General features: G+C 38.8%; 1 protein-coding gene across 4 annotated transcripts in view; it reads right to left on the bottom strand.

Annotated features, from left to right (window-relative positions):
• Nucleotides 1-711: 711 nt before the first annotated feature.
• The window catches only part of afg2a (AFG2 AAA ATPase homolog A), a 557175-nt gene continuing 537964 nt past the window's right edge, over nt 712-19922 (bottom strand). For all 4 annotated transcript variants that reach the window (XM_060851665.1, XM_060851664.1, XM_060851666.1 and 1 more), the window contains one exon: nt 712-1005. In XM_060851665.1, the coding sequence (XP_060707648.1) occupies nt 829-1005 (177 nt within the window). In that variant the 3' untranslated portion in view covers nt 712-828. The remainder of the gene's footprint in view (nt 1006-19922) is intronic.

Raw genomic sequence — 19922 nt, 5'->3', positions numbered from 1 at the left:
CCTTCTATTTGTTTCTGTTAAGGATCCATCTCTTTTACAACCCATTGGTCCAGAAAAGACTATATCCCATATTTGAAGTAACAAGATATTCATCAGGGCTCCTGTCCCTGACTATCAGATAGAGTATGGATAGGATTAGACTCATTAGTGGCATTCCCCACAGTCACACAGCTAACCAACACACTTTTGGCTCAGAGATGAAGCTGACCATTTGACCAGAAGTCAGTACCACCAAACCAATACCTTCAGAAAATGAGGGAAGAAAACTAGAGAACGAGAGAAACCTTCAAGTAGCTTTTGTATTTGCAGCATTTCAGATATTTATAAAGCAGAAACAAGAAACAACAGAGTATATATATTTGTAAAACATGATATGAAGTGTCTTACATTCAAACACATTATTAAATGACTTTGCTATACAACCACAATGGGGATAGAAAAACCAGTACATATTGCAATTAGAAGCATGGGGTTGTTTAATTGACATGCTATGTTGCTGTATCAAACTCCTGAGAGATGAAGTGGTACATGTGGACTGTCAAGACTAGGATACATTTCAAAGTGGGACAGTCGTGCACAGGGAAGGTAATGTCCACTGTTCCTATTCACATACTGCTAAAAGGGCCTTTTAAAAGCCTGGAAAAATTTTCCTCTACAGGAATAATGTGTGACAAAGTTAGTTAGTTATAACAAAATACCAATTAAATATAGTTGATTTGAAATATCAATCTTTATTTGTTGAAATTAACACATGGAGGTTCCAAATTTATTACTTAATTTTTTTCATAATGAATTTGATGTCTTCAATAAATAAATTTCATTTCAATCTTATAGCATATGAAGTCCACTTTGCTGCTGGTAATTAGTATAGAAGTCCATAAGCTTCTGAGGTATCCTTGGAGTGACAATTTCAAATGACTGTTCAAAATGTCTTTTCATAATTATCTTGGCCTCAAGATCTTCTTGCAAAGCCAAGAGGGCTGCTTCTCTGCAAACAGCAATGATCTGAAAAGAAAGGTCAATAAAAACATAAATGATTTAGAGCAGAATTATTTGTTGGTATAGAACTTAAATAATTATTAAAAAGAGAAGACAAAGTTCTTTGTATTGCACTCATCAAGACTGAAATGCAATCAACATAACTTTGGAAAGGAAACAACATATTTTATAGCATGAGAAGAAGTTATCGATTGGTTGTTTAACAGAGGGATGGTGATGCAGCCAGACTGTTAATTGCCAATCTTACTTAAATTGACTGTAATTCAAGCCAGGAAGCATTGATAGTGACTCTGAGAGATTGGCTGTTTCCATAGTCCATTTTCTTCCTCATTGAAAAGGTGTAATGTGTAAATACGTTCCTTTTGCAGGACCTTGTCTGTGAAGAACTGAGCTTCTGGCACACACAAGTAATTGGAAAAAGTTAAAAATCACACAAACCAGGTAATTTGTCCACCCTAGTCCAACACTAGCTCCTCCAAATCAAATAATTGGAATGCTGCCCATGGCAAATGATCAAAGAGATGTGTGGTTTAATACAGTCTACCACTGTTGAGATGCGTGGCCTACATACCTGGCATCACATTTGCATTGAATCTCATTACACATTTGTGTGGTATGCAAGACATCTTTTTGAGTTGATGGCAGCATCCTGTGAGTGGGGAATAACATTTGCTTGTTTCTTGAATCATAAGGTACAGAATAGGCTCTTAGGTAATGAATCTTCCCCAACAAAATCTATTCTAAACCCACACTAGTCCCACTTTCCAATAATTGGCCTATTACTTTGAGAATTATGATATTTCAAGTGCTCATCCCAAGTTCTTTTTAAAGGGTGTGTGATTTTCTGCCCCAACTACGGTCCCAAGCAATGCATTTCAGGTCCCACTAACCTCTGGGTAACAAAAAAAATTCTAAAATCCTCTCTAAACTTCCTACCTTTCACCTTAAAATTATGCCCCTTTGTTATTGGCCCTTCATCTACAGGAACAGCTGCTTTCTCTCCACCCAGTATTGCCCCTCATAATCTCTCAGTCAGGTCCCCTTTCATCCTTCTCTGCTCTAAAGAAAACAACTTGAGCTTATCCAGCCTCTCTTCATAGCTAAACCGCTCCATCTCAGGCAACACCCTGCTGAGTATTCTTTGCAGCCGGTCCAGTACAATTACATCCTTCCTCTGGTGCAGTGATGAAAACTGCACACTGTGGCCTAACCAAAGTTTTGTGGAGTTCAACATAACCTCCCTGCTCTTATAATACATGCCACGATTGATAAAGGCAAGTGTCCTGTTTGCCTTCTTAACCACACTGTTAACCTGCTCTGCCACTTTCAGGGATCTATAAACAAGCACGCCAAGATCCCTTTTGCTCCTCTGAGCTTCCTGATGTCCTGTTATTCATTGCGTACTCCCTTGACTTGTTACTTCTTCCAAAGTACACAGCCTCACACTTATCATGGTTAAATTCTATCTGCCGCTGAACTGTGTCTGATCAATGCATGTATATCCCCTGGTAAACTACAGCAACTTACTGCAAAGTAGTGGCATAAGACAGCTAACTTCGCCTGTTGCATGAATTTTGAGGCACCTTTCCTTTCCATAGTAATGGAAAGTGGATTGGGCACAGGAGAATCTTTTTTTCTTTAGTTCAGGAATACCGAAGAATTCTGATCACTATAAGTCCAGTTATCTTCACTGAAACCAAAGATAAAACTTGGGACTGTCCTCATCTATGTAGCTTAATTCTGTTTTTATTCACTGTATGTTTTAGTTTATTTTTATGTATTTAAGGATGGCGGTGGAAAGTGGTGATACTGTACAACACTTTTCATTGTATTTTGTAATAAGATACACGTGACAATAAATAAATTAAAGCATGATTTGGAGGTGCCGGTGTTGGACTGGGGTGTACAACATTAAAAATCACACAACACTGGGCTATAGTCCGACAGGTTTATTTAGAAGCAGTATCTTTCAGAGCACTGCTTCTTCATTGTGGATTCCACAATCACCTGATGAAGGAGCAGCACTCCACAAGCTAGTGCTTCCAAATAAACCTGTTGGGACTATAACCTGGTGTTGTGTGATTTTTAACTAAATTAAAGCAAATCATTTTTTTATTGAAATCCTCCTGACCAGATTTACTAAATACTCTAACTGTTAGCAAAATGAATAACTTGCTGATTTAACATTTGTCATGATGTCAGAATATTTTTATCACTTGTATAAATTGAAGTCATTTCATTTTACATTTTTGGTATTTTCCTGACAGCACAACGACATTACAATCAACTCTGTTGCACTACGATTCTGTTCAAACTAGTTCACCATCATCGTCCTTGAAATTCAATAGGAAGGAAGAATTTGGTGAAATCTGATGAAAACATTCTTGCATTATGATGCTCTCTCTGCAACATGCTTTCATTCCAGAAAGGGAAAGAAACTGGATTGGTGCCAGACTACACTGGACTTGTGTCAGTTTGGCTTTCAGCTACTGATAGCTGACATGCTTATATTAGTGCTCCTATGATCAACATTCACAAAGTCGATGGCTGCATTCTTTCTACTCCAGTGTTACGTGATTGCTGACTGTGGTGCTGCCCATAGTCAGACATCCTGACAACTTATAGCCTATGAGAAAATGAGGTGGGGGGGATGGGGGTTGGTATACTGTTTCTCACTATCTCAGGATGTCTCAAAATGCTTTCCCATCAATGAAGTACTTTTGAAGTGTAGTCACTGTGGACAGGAAATTCAAACGTCAAATTGCAGATAGCAAGATTTGACAAATAATAATTGAAACAATCAGATCATCTGTTTTAAGTCTCTGGTTGAAGGTTAAATGTTGGCAATGACATTGGTAGACTTCCAATGTCATGGAATCATATTCATCCATCAGAGTAAAAAAGCAGACACATGGTTTAATGCAAAAGTTGAAAGATGGCATTACAACAGTACAGAACCCCATTAGTACTGCATTAAAGGATAGTGCTAGGTTATGTGCTCAAGTTCCTGGAGTGGAACAATGAAACAATAAAAGATTTCTGGCACAATAAAACAGTTGAGTAGCACATATACTGTCACATTTGAATGAAAAGTAAGTTGATGTGGTAAAGGACAAAAAGTCTTGAACATCAGTTGATATCAAATTAGGGGTTTAAAAAAAGTGAGGATTTTTGTCATTGGGTTTAGGGAAGCAATAAATCTATTTTGTTTGAAATACATTGCATTGAAATGTGCAATTCTCTAGTTTTCAAATCTGCTAGCCACAAATAGATGTAAAGTCCGATAGGCTAACCCCAAACAACACAAAGAAACAAGTGTCAATTAAGGAAGACCTTTTTTTGTTGTAGAGGTAAATTTCATTTTTAGTAGAAATTTGTACATCATCTCTGACCACAAATCCAGTGGTTCTTCATCATTAAATCTTTTAACTATCTCTGCCAGATACATCTAAGTACTATACAATGTGAGTCAACGGCAATAGCACTTACTGAGTTGAGCTGGGCAATAGAGAGCAATCATACATGGAGTCGGAAGAGAAAGGCAACCTTTTATCGAGATTAGTCCAGAGCTTCCTACATTCTATCCAGTTGATCACTTCAGACATTCTGTTGTATCATCAGTTTTAGCCATTGTTTCCACAGTACAGCAGAAATTAATTAGTTAAATATTCTTATTTAATTAAACCAAAAACTCATATCAATTGCAAGGGCAGACTCATGGGTAAATGACTCATGGGAAAGATATTGGAGAAGAGAAATAAGTAAGGATAGAGAGAATAAAAACTAAATGCATTACATTTCTATTCTTGCTTGTCAAATGCAGATTTCAAAGTGGAAAGCGATTTTTCAAGGAAGTACTAACCGGTGACTGACATGTGGAATAGTGAAATAACTGAAACTAAAAGCACTGAATTTTTGTTGGGTGAGCATCTCATTCTTCATTCAGTACGCAAGATAGAAAGTGTTGGCAAACTATTCAATTCCAGGGAGAGGGGATGTAGCTTCACCTGACAAAGCAGAGGCTGAGCCAGTACTTTCACTTGTTTTACCAACCAGGGATTATGATCTGAGATCAGGATAAGTGGAGACTTTTTTTGGTATGAATGACCCATTCACTACCTTCATTACCTAAATCATTCTAAGTTACTATGAGCAGCTTCCCAATGAAGTGGAAGCAAGTTCTTGCAATCCCAATGTAATAGGTGGTAAAAATGTAGTATTGTGCAAAATAACATCAACAATTTATATGACACTTCTTATATGAGGGCAACAGTTCATGGTGCTTAACATGGTGAAACTATGAACACATGGAGCAGGGAAAGAATGAGACTTTGAGAGCACAACATGTTCAGACATACAAGTGCTATCTTGGGACCGAGATGCAAGTGATAACTTGGTGCAGAGGAGGAAAGAGGGCTTCTTTTTAAATATGTTTTTACTCAGCTGTTTGTGAGTGTTCAAAGCTTTATTGGGATGAAGAGATACAATTTAGTGAGCTTTGAAGAATCCCCGAATTCAGGCAGAAATTTAAACTTGTATGGAGAGATAAGATCCCTCTAACTTAAAATTCCCCATTCTGTACCTCTCATCCCACTGGCAAATCAATACTTCAGTACTGTATGCTCCTCGCTCTCTAAAACTCTACCTGCCTCTTATCTTTTGAGCATCCTTACATGCCATCTTTGGTCACCTACCTAATTACACTTCATGTGGATCAATATGGAGTCGACTCTGCCTCAATGCTTTTCTACTTTAAATATGTTTTATCAATGCAGTAATAAAGGAGTCAGAGTAGCAAAAAGTAATCAATTAGAATGCCCTGTTTCTTAGAGTGGTGCAACCTAATGTTAGTGCCTCCAGTGAAGTTGGAGTTAATGAAACATATTTAAAAAAATGTGGGCTGGATTTTCCAAAGAGAGGTAATCTCATGCGGATTGTCACTTTGTTCCTTTTTATAATACAATAAAAGAGGTCTGCATTTCCAACAGAAAATTCCAGTCAGGGCTCCTTCAGAGTCATAGAGCCATAGTTCCATTCTGACAGATTCCTCATAGTATAGAAGCATAAGGATATAAAAGGAACATGGCCACCCCACACAGTGGTCAGTTGCAATATTCTGAAATTTAAAGACCACTTATTACAGAAAGTCAGTCTGACTGCTCCTGTGAATGGGTAAGGTAGGATAAGTGTGAGGTTAGGATGCCTGGAGGGAGGGCACTATGTGGCAACTAAGTAGGGTTCTAATGCACAAGGTGACAAGGGCACCGGGGTGGGGGTGTGTGGGTTCTGGGTCTCTTAGCTGAACTAGGGCTGAAGAGGGTTGGGAGGTAGGTGAAGGGAGTAGGGCGAGTTGGATTTGGCAGGGGGGAAGTGAGCTGGATAAAGAAAGGGATGTTAGGTCAGAGGTGGGGTGACGTTGGGAAATTTTAGGTAAGTGTAGTCACAGAAATGTATGTTAAATTAGGGATCAATTGAATAGTTAATCAAGAATTAGACTAGGAATTAAATAATCTAATTTCCCCTCAGGATGGGAAAAATTTCTGCCTGTAAGAGCTGCTTCTTTTTTTGAGGTGTTTTAAGTGTTGGAGGTGATTTCCATGAATTCCAGGAGCAGCAATTACTGTTTTATATGCTGTTGCATTGTTTTGGAACTTTGGGAAAAGAAGTCAAAACAACAGCCGTTTAAAAGGGAGAAGAGCAGACAATAGGAAGCACATGGTGAGGACAGTGCAGGAGAGAGAGAGAGAGAGAGAGAGAGAGAGAGAGAGAGAGAGAGAGAGAGAGAGAGAGAGAGAACCTGCACAGTTGCTACCTTTACTGTTTGAATTTGTGCATCGCTGGACATCGGAGTGCATCTGGGAAAATTAACAAACAGTGAAATTCACAACTAATCTTGGAAGAACTGTTGGGCAAAGTTCACAACACAGAATCAGATAAGTTAATTGTTGTTTTATGTCTGTCCAAGAGAAAGGCTGCAGTAGTGGGTATAGTGGATTCTTTCTTGATGATATGTTTTTTGGAGATAAGTCTCTTGATTAAATTTAAAATATAAACCATAGCTATTAATCTAACGTGGGGTACTGTTTGTATAGGAATAAGACGGTGTTATTTTCTGGGTCTGTATATTGTGAAGGAGCAAAAATGACCTTGGCAGTGATATGTACTTCTTATCAGATGTGGGAGTTTAAAGAGAGTTTAACGGTTACTGAGGATTATACCTGCCATAAATGCTGTTGGATGCAAATCTTATCAGATCGAGTGGATCGGTTGGAGAGACAGATAGAAGCGACGAGGAATTTGCAACAGCAACAGTATGTGATGTATGGCAGTTATAGGAAGGGGGGAAAGTCTCAGATACAGTCACATAGATGGGTTAACTCCAGGAAGGGTAAGAGAAGTAGGCAGCTAGTTCAGGAGTCTTTTGTGGACATACCCATTTCAAACAGATATGCTGTTTCGGAAAATGTAGGGGCTGATGGATTCTCAGGGGAACGTAGCACAAACAGCCAAGCTTCTGGTATTGAGACTGGCTCTAATGCAATGAGGGGTACGTCGGCTTCCAAGAGATCAATTGTGTTAGGGGATTCTGTAGTCAGAGGTACAGACAGACGTTTCTGTGGCCAGCAGAAAAAAAGCAGAATGGTGTGTTGTTTCCCTGGTGCTAGGATCAAGGATGTCTCAGAGAGGGTGCAGAATATTCTCATGGGGGAGAGGGGCCAGCAGGAGGTCATTGTCCACATTGGAACCAACGACACTGGAAGGGAAAAGATTGAGATTCTGAAGGATGATTACAGAGAGTTAGGCAGAAATTTAAAAAGGAGGTGCTCAAGGGTAGTAATATCTGGATTACTCCCAGTGCTACGAGCTAGTGAATGCAGGAATAAGAGGATAGAGCAGATGAATGCATGGCTGAGGAGCTGGTGTATGGGAGAAGGATTCACATTTTTGGATCATTGGAATCTCTTTTGGGGTAAAGTAACCTGTACAAGAAGGACGGATTGCACCTAAATTGGAAAGGGACTGATATACTGGTGCCACTGTTTAAGAAGGGCGGTAAAGACAAGCCGGGGAACTATAGTCCGGTGAGCCTGACCTCGGTGGTGGGCAAATTGTTGGAGGGAATTCTGAGGGACAGGATGTAATGTATTTGGAAAGGCAAGGACTGATTCGGAATAGTCAACATGGCTTCGTGCGTGGGAAATCATGTCTCACAAAGTTGATTGAGTTTTTTGAAGAAGTAACAAAAAGATTGATGTGGGAAGAGCAGTAGATGTGATCTATATGGACTTCAGTAAGGCGTTTGACAAGGTTCCCCATGGGAGACTGATTAGCAAAGTTAGATCTCATGGAATAAAGGGAGAACTAGCCATTTGGATACAGAACTGGCTCAAAGGTAGAAGACAGAGGGTGGTGGTGGAGGGTTGTTTTTTAGACTGGAGGCCTGTGACCAGTGGAGTGCCACAAGGATCAGTGCTGGGCCCTCTACTTTTTGTCATTTACATAAATGATTTGGATGCGAGCATAAGAGGTACAGTTAGCAAGTTTGCAGATGACACCAAAATTGGAGGTGTAGTGGACAGCGAAGAGGGTTACCTCAGATTACAACACGATCTGGACCAGATGGGCCAATGGACTGAGAAGTGGCAGATGGAGTTTAATTCAGATAAATGTGAGGTGCTGCATTTTAGGAAAGCAAACCTTAGCAGGACTTATGCACTTAATGGTAAGGTCCTAGGGAGTGTTGCTGAACAAAGAGACCTTGGAGTGCAGGTTCACAGCTCCTTGAAAGTGGAGTCGCAGGTAGATAGGATAGGCGTTTGGTATGCTTTCCTTTATTGGTCAGAGTATTGAGTACAGGAGTTGGGATGTCATGTTGTAGCTGTACAGGACATTAGTTAGGCCATTGTTGGAATATTGCGTGCAATTCCGGTCTCCTTCCTATCGGAAAGATGTTGTGAAACCTGAAAGGGTTCAGAAAAGATTTACAAGGATATTGCCAGGGTTGGTAGATCTGAACTACAGGGAGAGGCTGAACAGGCTGGGGCTGTTTTCCCTGGTGCGTCGGAGGCTGAGGGGTGATCTTATAGAGGTTTACAAAATTATGAGGGGCATGGGTAGGATAAATAGACAAAGTCTTTTCCCTGGGGTCGGGGAGTCCAGAACTAGAGGGCATAGGTTTAGGGTGAGAGGGGAAAGATATAAAAGAGATGTTTTCACGCAGAGGGTGGTACACTTTTGGAATGAGCTGCCAGAGGACGTGGTGGAGGCTGGTACAATTGCAACATTTAAGAGGCATTTGGATGGTATGTGAATAGGAAGAGTTTGGAGGGATATGGGCCAGGTGCTGGCAGGTGGGACTAGATTGGTTTGGGATATCTGGTCGGCACGGACGGGTTGGACTGAAGGGTCTGTTTCCACGCTGTACATCTCTATGACTCTAAATGGATATTGCTGCAGGGTTCTAGGTATATGGAATTTCAAGGGCAAATCTTTTGATGTCTGCTTCATTGAGGCTTGTGCAGGATCTACATCTCCAACTCTCATCTCCACTTCAGGGGCAATGATTTGTCCATTGAAAAATGCACACCAGTGTGTCAAATTATTGGTGCCAAACCAAACTAATGAAACAGGTCCAAGCTAGATACCTTGGGAATGAGACGGCCTTCACTGATGACAATGTTTAGATCTCAGGAGATGCAACAGTGCAGTCAATGTCAACTCAGATTAGATCTTCTCTTTATTATCTCACCTTCCGCTTTAGTATTCACAATATTCAGTTTAACTTGAGCAGCATTTGACAGAATTCACTGCTGTTCTGCATGACAGCCTGATAGAATAGCTAGGTTTTGAAATGCCCACAGCAAATTCATTCCACACATGAACAGAAATAAATACACAAGCTCTGTATTCTTCCAAATAAACACGTCTTGTTGTACTTATTCAATGTGCTGTGGAGAAAACGCCATTCAGTGGTAGGTCTGGGACCACAAATAGTTCAATTAGGTTCTTTATGGTTCACTGTAAGTTCTGGATTTCCTTCGCTTTTGCTGTGTACATTGCAACCAATGATAGATGAAACAAACAAAAAATAATAAAGCTTATCTCAGACAACTTTGTTCTCTCATCAACATAGCCATAGGAATTATGAAGTAATAAAGCAAGGAGAGATATAATATTGGTGATCTATAATTAAAATACACAGTTTCAAAATACAAACATTCTCCAGTAATATGAGCAATTCACTTAGCTGCTTTTCGGGTTTGCTAATGAGCTAATGAGTTGTGTGCAAGTGAGAGTACAAGGCTTGTTAATCATTATTTAAATTAGCTTTCTCACCAATGATCCAAAATGGAACCTGTCAGTTAGTTAATGTTAAACACCTGTTTCCTTTATTATGCCAAAACATTCACAAAATCAAAGAATTGTTATGGTGCAAGAGAAGGGCGTTTGGACCTTTGTGTCAGCATTGGCTCTCCAAATAAGCATATGATTTAGTGTCATTCTTCTGCTTTTTTCCCACATCCTTCTCAATGTTCCTATTTAAATAATCATCTCATACCTTCTTGTAAGCCAGACTGAACCTACTCTCCACCATAACCGCAAGCACTGCATTCCAGACTGGAACCACTCCTTGTATGGAAAAGCTTTTTCCCAACAACACATTTGCCTCTTTGAAAATTTGAAAGACACTAAATCGGTGTCTTCTCGTTATTGATTCAGGAATAATTTCTCTCTATTTTATGTTTTCAACTTTGTTGAGACTTCATAACAATTGAGTGGCTTGCCAGACCATTTTGGAGGGTTATTTAGGGTCAACCACATTGCTGTGGGTCTGGAGTCACATGTAGGCTAGACCAGGTGACAATGGCAGATTGGTTCACTAATGACCTTCAGGAAAACAGATGGGTTTTGCTAATAATCGACAATGGTTTCATGGTCATCCATAGATTCTTAATTTCAGACTTTTTAAAAATTCAAATTCTACCATCTGCCGTGGCAGGATTTGAATTTGGGTACCAGGCATCAGTTGAGTTTCTGGATTAATGGTCTTGTGATAATTGCCTCCCCTTAAAACCTATACTTTTGAAGTCCTATACTGTCGTCCTCACACATTACCATACATCCAGGTTTTGCATTATCCACAAAATTTTGAAATTGTTTAATGCATACCAACATCACGATCACTAGTATATATCACAAAACCAAATTTTGGGGAACTCCATTATAAAGCATGCTCCACTCAAAAAGTACCTATTATTCATTAGTCTTTTTTGAATCAATCAGCCAGTTTTGTGTCCATGTTGCTCCTGTGCTTGTTATTCCATGAGTTATCGCTTTTCTCATATGTCTGTGTGGCACTACATTGAACACCTTTGAAAATCCACATATGTCACAATAACAACATTACCTTCATCAACCCCTTCTTTTACCTCTTCAAAAAACAACTCCAGCATTAGGTAATCATGATTCGCTCTGCTGACTCTCTGTTATCAACTCATCTTTTTCCAGGTAACAACTAATTCTATCCCAAATAAATGCTTCAAGAATTTCCCCAAGACTGAAATTAAACTAACTGGATACCAAGAATAAATTTATCGATTAAAAATTACACCACAAAAAATGATTTTCAAATATAGCCCATGAAGTTTTGTGTTATAAACATAGACATGGAAGCTAACGTTATGTTGATGGATGGTGTCACTAAAGTGTAACATGAAAATAAGGAAACGCCGAGATGATTGTGCATAGATGGGAAGAGATGTGCTGACCATGGAAGTAGATCACAGATAATAGAACGTCAAAGTGATTGATCTGACTGGCAGAGGTGAAGGAGGATAAAAAGGGATATTCTGAGACAGCGGCATCACATGGTATGCAATGGTAACTTTGATGTAGTTTGTTTGTGTATTGTATGCAAGGAGTAATCCAGAGCAAGGAATTCAAAAAGAATGACGGGAAGGGTAGACATGGTAATGACAAGCTTGAGAGAAGACCAAGAGGCCAGAACGTGGAAAGGGGCAGGTTAGAAAGAGGCTGGGAATTGGTTTTCTAAAGAATGACTCATGACTTAAAGTACCACTCTCTCCCCAATTTCAAGAGCAGAATGAGAACAGGGATTAATGACCATTTTTGCTTTGCCTTCTATTTGTTTTTCAGATGCTGTTTGAAAACAGTGCAGTGAAAGAAAATCAGGCCTAAGAAGTTTATTATCGCTTTTTAAACCTGCTATTCCTGTCTATTACCATTAAGCTAAACACACAGAAGAAAATATGGTCTTGTATTCTTAAATGATGGTCTTGACATTTGCACTTTATAGGTAATTGTGGTGTTCCACTTCATTCACCAGAATAAATTATAAACAGTTATACACTCCTATAAAGAAGGCTGCATTACATTAAACTAACTATGATAAATTCTTGGCTGTACTCAACAGTGGAAAAATGCATGCATATGTGAATGATCACTTTAGGCTATTTTATGTTTTCCTTTTGTAGAAATTAGAGCTGCACATTCTGCTAATGTCATTACAATTGGCTGAATTATAAAAATAAAGTAAGAATTGATCTTGTTAATTTTCAAGATACGTTGCTGGTGAACTGACAGAAATGGATCAGAGAATATTCAACTCAACCAATTAATATGTACAATCATGCAAAACTACCAACCAAAAAAAGACACCTCCAAAATTGGACTGGAATAAAATTGTATCACAGGTTTGCAGATGATGAAAAACTTTATTGAGACACGATTATAGAACCATAGAGTCATCATAGGAGGCCATGCTGATTTTATTTTATGGCACTTGCCTATATTTTACTAACATGGAAGAGAAGATTTTATTAACTATTACAGAAATTAAAATGATTTTGCAAAGGTAGCAGATGTCTGTGAGAAATGTTACCTCAGGTGGAAAATACATTAAATAATATTATTTTATACTGTCAATGTAGCTAAAAATAACTTATCTGCCTCCTGCTCAAACTTCTATTAAATTCATGGTGCTTGCAAGTTGAGGAAGTGCTCATCATATAAAAGGAAATTTAGGGGCTTTTGTGGCACTTCGGTAGTGCTGCTACCTTTGAGTTAAGAGGCAAGAGTTCAAGTCCCACCTGCTCCAGATTTGTGTAACTCAAGGTAACATCTCTGACAGGTTGATTAGAAATTATCTGTGGTGGAATATTGCAGTGGTGTGCATAACTGCTGTGGGAAATATCAGAAGTTCTCATGTGTTCTAGCTCCTCCTTAAATCTAAAATCACACATGCAGGACTTTGCAACAAATGTAGGTTGGTCTTGATGATAGCACAGTATAAACTTACCATAGTCTCTAAATTAATGACAGAATGGGTTCCCTATCCTTTATTTGATGTGACCCAGAGATGTGATGTTATTGTTTAAAAAGTTAGAATTCTCCTGGGGAATATCATTTCCTAAACTCTCATTAGATGACGTTGACTGATTTTGGGAGTGACAGATTCATTTTTTATCAGTTGCTTTCGTGACATAACAGCAGAAGTAGGCCATTCAGTCCATTAAATCTGCTCTGCTATTCAATTAAATCATGGCTGACGAGATAGTCCTCAACTCCACTTTTCTGCCTTTATTTCATAATCCTCGATTCCTTAATGATCAAAGATCTGTGAATTTCAACCTTGAATATACTTAATGACCCAGCCTTGACAGCCCTCTGTGAAAGAAATTATTCTTGTCTTAAATGGACGATCCTTGATCTTGGGTGACTACGTGGAGTTTGCACATTGTCTGCGTGGAGTTCCTCCGGATGCTCTGGTTTCCTCCCACAGCCCAAAGATGTGCAGGTGAGGTAGATTGGCCATGATAAATTGTCAATAATGTCCAGGGATGTGTAGGTAAATGCAGGGCTATGGGGATAGGACAGGGGGTGGGAATGGTTGGGATGCTCTTTGGAGGGTCGGTGCAGACTCGGGCTGAATGACCTCTTTCTGCACTGTAGGGATTCTATGATTATTAAGGGCTTTTACTTGTGTTTCTGTTTTGGGAAGATGAGGAAGAGGGATCTCATGTTGACGCATTTGTAGGAGATGGCCTTAGGTTTCCATTATTATTATTATAATGGATGTGCCCCAACACAAGGCCTCCATGGACTGCAGTGGTTCAAAGCAGAAGCTCACCACCACATTTTCTGTAGTATTAGAGATAAGTCATAAATGTTTGCCAGTGACATCCATATACCATGGATGAATTTTTTTAAATCTCTAGACTTAAATTATCATTAAACCAAAATGGGGGACCACACAATATACTTATTTAGCTTGATTTGTAAATAATTTTCTTTGCAACCTCTGCTTTTTTTACTTTTCCTTATTCTGCAGACATGAGAATTGCGAGCAAAAACAGTATACATTGCTGCCTCTCACAAAGTGATGATGAGCATTCTTATTGAATCATTGCACTTTACACTTATTGAAATACTGATACATAAGGAGTTTAACTCTGACAATGAAGGAATGGTGATATATTTCCATGTTTAGATGATGTGTGACTTGGAGAAGAACCTGAATGTACTTGCAACTGTTGCCATCATCTTTCTAGGCATTGTCACTAGGCAAGTGAAGGAAGTGATTTTAAAAAAGGTCGCTGAAGTGCATCTTGTAGATAATATACACACCAGACAGGTGGAAGACTGGTTGTTTAAGATGGTGAATGGGTTGCTTATTTACAAACTACTTTGCCTTGATTGGTGTAAAATGCTGTTGTCAGTTGCAACTATTCAAACACTTGAAGAGTATTCCAACTCAGTCCTGACTTGTGCTTTGTAGATTGTGGAAAGGCTTTATGGAATCAAGTAATGAGTCACTCTCTGTAGAACAGCCATTGGTAAATGTGCTCTGTTAGTTACTGTATTTATGTGGGTGGTGGAATTTAGTTTCTAATCAATACAAATTCCCAGGATATTGATTGTGAAAGACTGAACAATTATATGCCATTGAAGGACAGTGGAAAATGGTTGAACCTTCTCTGCTGGAGATGGTCATTACTGGTATTTGTACAGCAGGAATGTTACTTGCTTCTCTGCAGGCGAGTGAGCCAGGTTGCTGTCCAAGTACTACTGCGTGTGGATATGGATTGCTTCCTTATCTGTTCAATTTCAAATTGGATTGAACATTGTGTAATCATGAACAAATAACTCCACATTTGACCATATATTGGGGGTAGGAGTGGTTACTTATCCAGTACCTGAGGATAGTTGGACCTTGCATATTGTCCTGAAGAACTCTGAACTGAAGACCTGGTGCTGAAATGATTGGCCTCTGACAACCAGAAAAGCAAATTTCTTTGGGATGAGATATGATCCTAGTCATTGAAGCCCTGATCGCACTTAGCTTCAGATTTACTATGTCTTATTGGTATTACACTTGGTCAAATACTGCCTTGATGTCAAGGTGTCATGACGATGGATGAGAACCTCAAAGAACATTTCAAACTTTTAATCTCAACACATGCTTATTAAAAGATCACCGCTCATGCATCAGATTGAAAATCTGGTTCGTACTGACAGAATGCCTGCAATTAAGTATTCAATGATTCTCACTGATCACCCACTGTGGCTGGGTGGGTAACTATTCCTAATGTGAATCATGGGTCCTGCATAATTCCCTGGAAATGGGAAGTAGTGTGGAACCAGTCTAATAGTATTTCCCATTTGTTTTTGGGGATTCTTGCTATTTCCCATCATGCTGTCATGGGCTATTAAAAATTCAACTCATTAACCCTGTTTCTCTTTCAACAAATTTTGTCTGATCAGCTGAGTACTTCTAGCCTTTGCATTTTAATCTGTATTGTCAGGCTGGGTATATTTCAGATAGAAGCTCAATTGTTGGCACTTGTCACTGTAGGAATTAATGCTGCAAGATGTCGTGAGGTGCTGTGGGTAATTGTAATTTGGGCTCTGCCACTTTCTTCTCAAAGAACATAGAAAAAAATGTACCAAACCAAAAATAACTCAGCAGGTTAACATGCAATTAGGCATCTCTTGAAACATACCTAAATATGGAAAACATTGTCATGTGTAAAGCTGCAATATCTGTTCCTCAGTGTGGAGTTAATGAGTCAGTGAATATAGGAGATAAGGATTAAGCCATAGTTCCAAGAATCATGCTCAGAATCCATCAAGGGCTAGGGATGACTGCAAATCTTTTGCATTCACTGCCTTTGTTATGTGTCTGTCTTTAAAAAGAAATATACAGAAGAAATAGGAATGAATTACTATATAATACTTAGGTTGCTTGTGCTGAGTACATACGTATTCATTCAGGTTCCTTGCATTAGATACATGCTTGATGTGTGTTGTTTGCCATGTTCAATGAGCAACATGTGGGTCTACCTTCTGACATAGCAATGTTACACAGTGCCCAGAGATATGACCATGTCTGGTGCTTTTAGGATTACATAAAGTTGGCAAAACACAATGTTTCTCACTCTCTGATTGTGCACCACATAAAATGAGATGGAGTATAGATGCAGTGTAAAATAATGTTAGAAGGTGAAACCAAATATTCATACACTTGTGATAGAAACCTCTTGTAATGCAGAAAATTGTTTCAGACCTTGTCCCTATGTTTCAGCTGTAGGAAGGGAATAGAATTTGCTCTGGCACCATGTTCATGCTGCTTGAAGTTGCTCTTCATTGCAGTAACTCCCATACACAAAAGTAACCACCCTCTTCTATAGGGCCTTTAAAGGCGTGCCACTGAGTACACAGTTCTCAACCTGTACCTGTCTTTGACTTCTTGGTTGCAAGACATCTTTACAAATGATAACAGCTTTTTAACAGCTGTCAATGCCAGATAATCCACCCTAAACATATAGCACTTCCAGTGCTTCATATGCTGTGTGCACAACTATTAGTCATTAACTTCACTTCCTGATGTCACAATTTTTGATCTTACTTTTTTGTCAACATTTACTATTACAAATGGTTAGGTCAACATTTTCCAATGAACTTTGTTATGTTAACTGTCACAATGTAATTGCAGGCTGTGGTTACCAGCTGGAGAAAGCTTAACTCTCTCTAACAGCAACATTGCAATCTCACAAATTCATTACTATTCATCAGATGACTGTGGATAGCGCTACTGGCAATTTAATGGACAATTTTAATAAAGTGGCCTTACATTAAGGGGTCCAGCGGAAGCAACACAAGCATCCGTACTATCAAATTAATTAGAGTTGCAGCATTGCCATGCTGAGTCTCTGTTGCTCACCTATATATCTTTGTTAAACAAGCTTGCTAATAAATAGGTTTCTCTAAACCAGAAAGAACACATTTCTTTCAATAATGCAACAAAATAAGTCTGTATTTCCAAATTCCTGGGAATGAGAGCAATTTTCTGTATAACATTTTTGATACTTCAGATTTTTAATCAGGTATAAATATATCACTTTGTTTATCCATTTAAATTGAGACACAGAATGCTCAAAATATCTGGTGGTCATCTCCAAAACATAAGAATCATTTCTCATAACCTAGATGTGATATTAGCCATATATGCATTGACTTATATTGTTTCTCAATTTTCACAATGCTTACAAAAGGTTACTGGAATAGTTATGATTAAACGGTCTGGGAAGCTTTTCACACAGCAATGAAACAGTTAAAATCAAACTTGGTACGTATTAGCTTAATGTTTATATATCTTACACAGCACTAATTAAACCTTTTCCATCTTCTGCTGAAAAGTATATTTGGGCGACATGCTTCCAATTATTATTTTAAATTCTGAATTGACAGTAACGCTTTGTTATTGCCAATATCCACTGAATGCAGCAAATCAACATTCCTCATGTATGGCAGGAAACTGTACAAGACAGCCTTTATTCCTATTACTGTTAGATAACAAAGCCCTTTATTTATCATCCGCCTTGTTAATATTTCAGACAACTGTTTTAATTATTGGCATTTTTAGTGTCAGAATGGAGGGAAAAAACTATACTGATAACAAATAGAACCATTGTATTCAATTGCAGTTTGCAAACCTGGCTTATCACTGATCACAGGCTGATCTTTGTGAGCCTCTTGAGACATACAAAAATGACTGGTCAGCAGTAAATTCTAGATATCTACCCAGTCATTAATTGATCAGGGTTAGGCAAGCCATTTTCAAGAATGAAGTTGCCTTGATATTTATGCAAGTTTGTCCCGGTATGAACCCATAATTCCATTGCTTGCATCTCCCATTGCTTGCAGTGTATCAATGAAGCATTTTTTTTAAAGCCCTTAACACCTGTACTATTTGACCAGCAGGTCATCACAGTGATATGACTGCATGGGGGGAAGAAACCAATGATAGTGAAAAATGGATTTACATTGACTTTGAAAACATTGTTAACAGGGATTCAAAAAGTGAGGGATGAAATAGTGAATTTCACATTTAGAAATCTCATAAACCCTACTTTACATTAATTTCTCAGCTTATTCCCAGAAGTCAAAGATCCAAACTTGCATAATGTTACATGAGCACTAGTTGCTCTTCTGTAGCACATACAAGTGCCCACTTTCATTTACGATTTTAAACAGTTAATTAGTGTCATTATTCTTCTGATGATGGATAACTGAATTCGATCCTTTTCTCACCTGATGTCTAGATGCATGCATTACAGCAGGTCAGAGTCAAGAATCTCCTCTAGTGAATGGAAGAGCTTTGAATTACACTGAGTATAATAGTGTATCAGTGCATAATAGTACATTTCAAAGTGCACAATTTTAAAATAAAAAAACGTTATATATCAGGGTAGAGCTATTTTAGGTCAAGAGCTTTTGAGGCATTTCTGATGTAATCAAATTATGCAAAATGCAGCTCTGTTCTGGATGTAGGTTTGCTCGCTGAGCTGGAAGGTTCATTTCCAGACTTTTCGTCAACCTACTAGGTAACATCTTCAGTGGGCCTCTATGTGAAGCACTGTTCATGATTCCTGCTTTCTATTTATATGTTTGGGTTTCTTTGGGTTGGTGATGTCATTTCCTGTGATGTCATTTCTTATTCTTTTTCTCAGGGGGTGGTAGAAGGGTTCTAACTCGACGTGTTTGTTGATAGAGTTCCGGTTGGTTTCCATGCTTTGAGGAATTCTCGTGCATCTCTCTGTTTGCCTTGTCCTATGATGGATGTGTTGTCCCGATCAAAGTGATGTCCTTCCTTATCTGTATGTAAGGAGAGAGTCATGTTGTTTTGTGGCTAGTTGGTGTTCATGTATCCTGGTGGCTAATTTTCTGCTGTTTGTCCAATGTAGTATTTGTTACAGTTCTTGTACGGTATTTTGAAAATGGCATTAGTTTTGCTTCTTGTCTGTATAGGGTCTTTCAAGTTCATTAGCTGCTGGTTTAGTGTGTTGATGGGTTTGTGGGCTACCATGATGCCAAGGGGTCTTTGTAGTCGGGCAGTCATTTCTGAGATGTTTTTGATGTAGGGGAGAGTGGCTAGGGTTTCTGGATGTGTTTTGTCTGCTTGTTTGGGTTTGTTGCTGAGAAATCAGCGGACTGTGTTCATTGGGTACCAATTCTTTTTGAATACACTGTACAAGTGATTTTCCTCCGCTCTGCGTAGTTCCTCTGTGCTGCAGTGTGTTGGCTTGTTGAAATAATGTTCTGATGCAACTTTGTTTGTGGATGTTGGGATGATTGCTTCTGTGGTTCAATATTTGGTCCATATGTGTTGTTTTCCTGGAGATGCTGATTTGAAGTTGTCCATTGGCTGTTTGCTCTACTGTAACAGCAGGAATCATGAACAGTGCTTCGCCTCAAGGCCCACTGAAGATGTTACCTAGTAGGGTGACGAAATGTCTGGAAATGAACCTTCCAGCTCAGTGAGCAAACCTACATCCAGAACCTCAACCTGAGCTACAAATCTTCTCAAAACTCGCTATGCAGCTCTGTTTTTTGTAAAATCT

This window comes from Hemiscyllium ocellatum, chromosome 36 (genome assembly GCF_020745735.1).
Source record: "Hemiscyllium ocellatum isolate sHemOce1 chromosome 36, sHemOce1.pat.X.cur, whole genome shotgun sequence".
In the NCBI taxonomy this organism is placed as follows: Eukaryota; Metazoa; Chordata; class Chondrichthyes; order Orectolobiformes; family Hemiscylliidae; genus Hemiscyllium; species Hemiscyllium ocellatum.
This window is presented reverse-complemented; position numbering and strand designations above follow the sequence as displayed.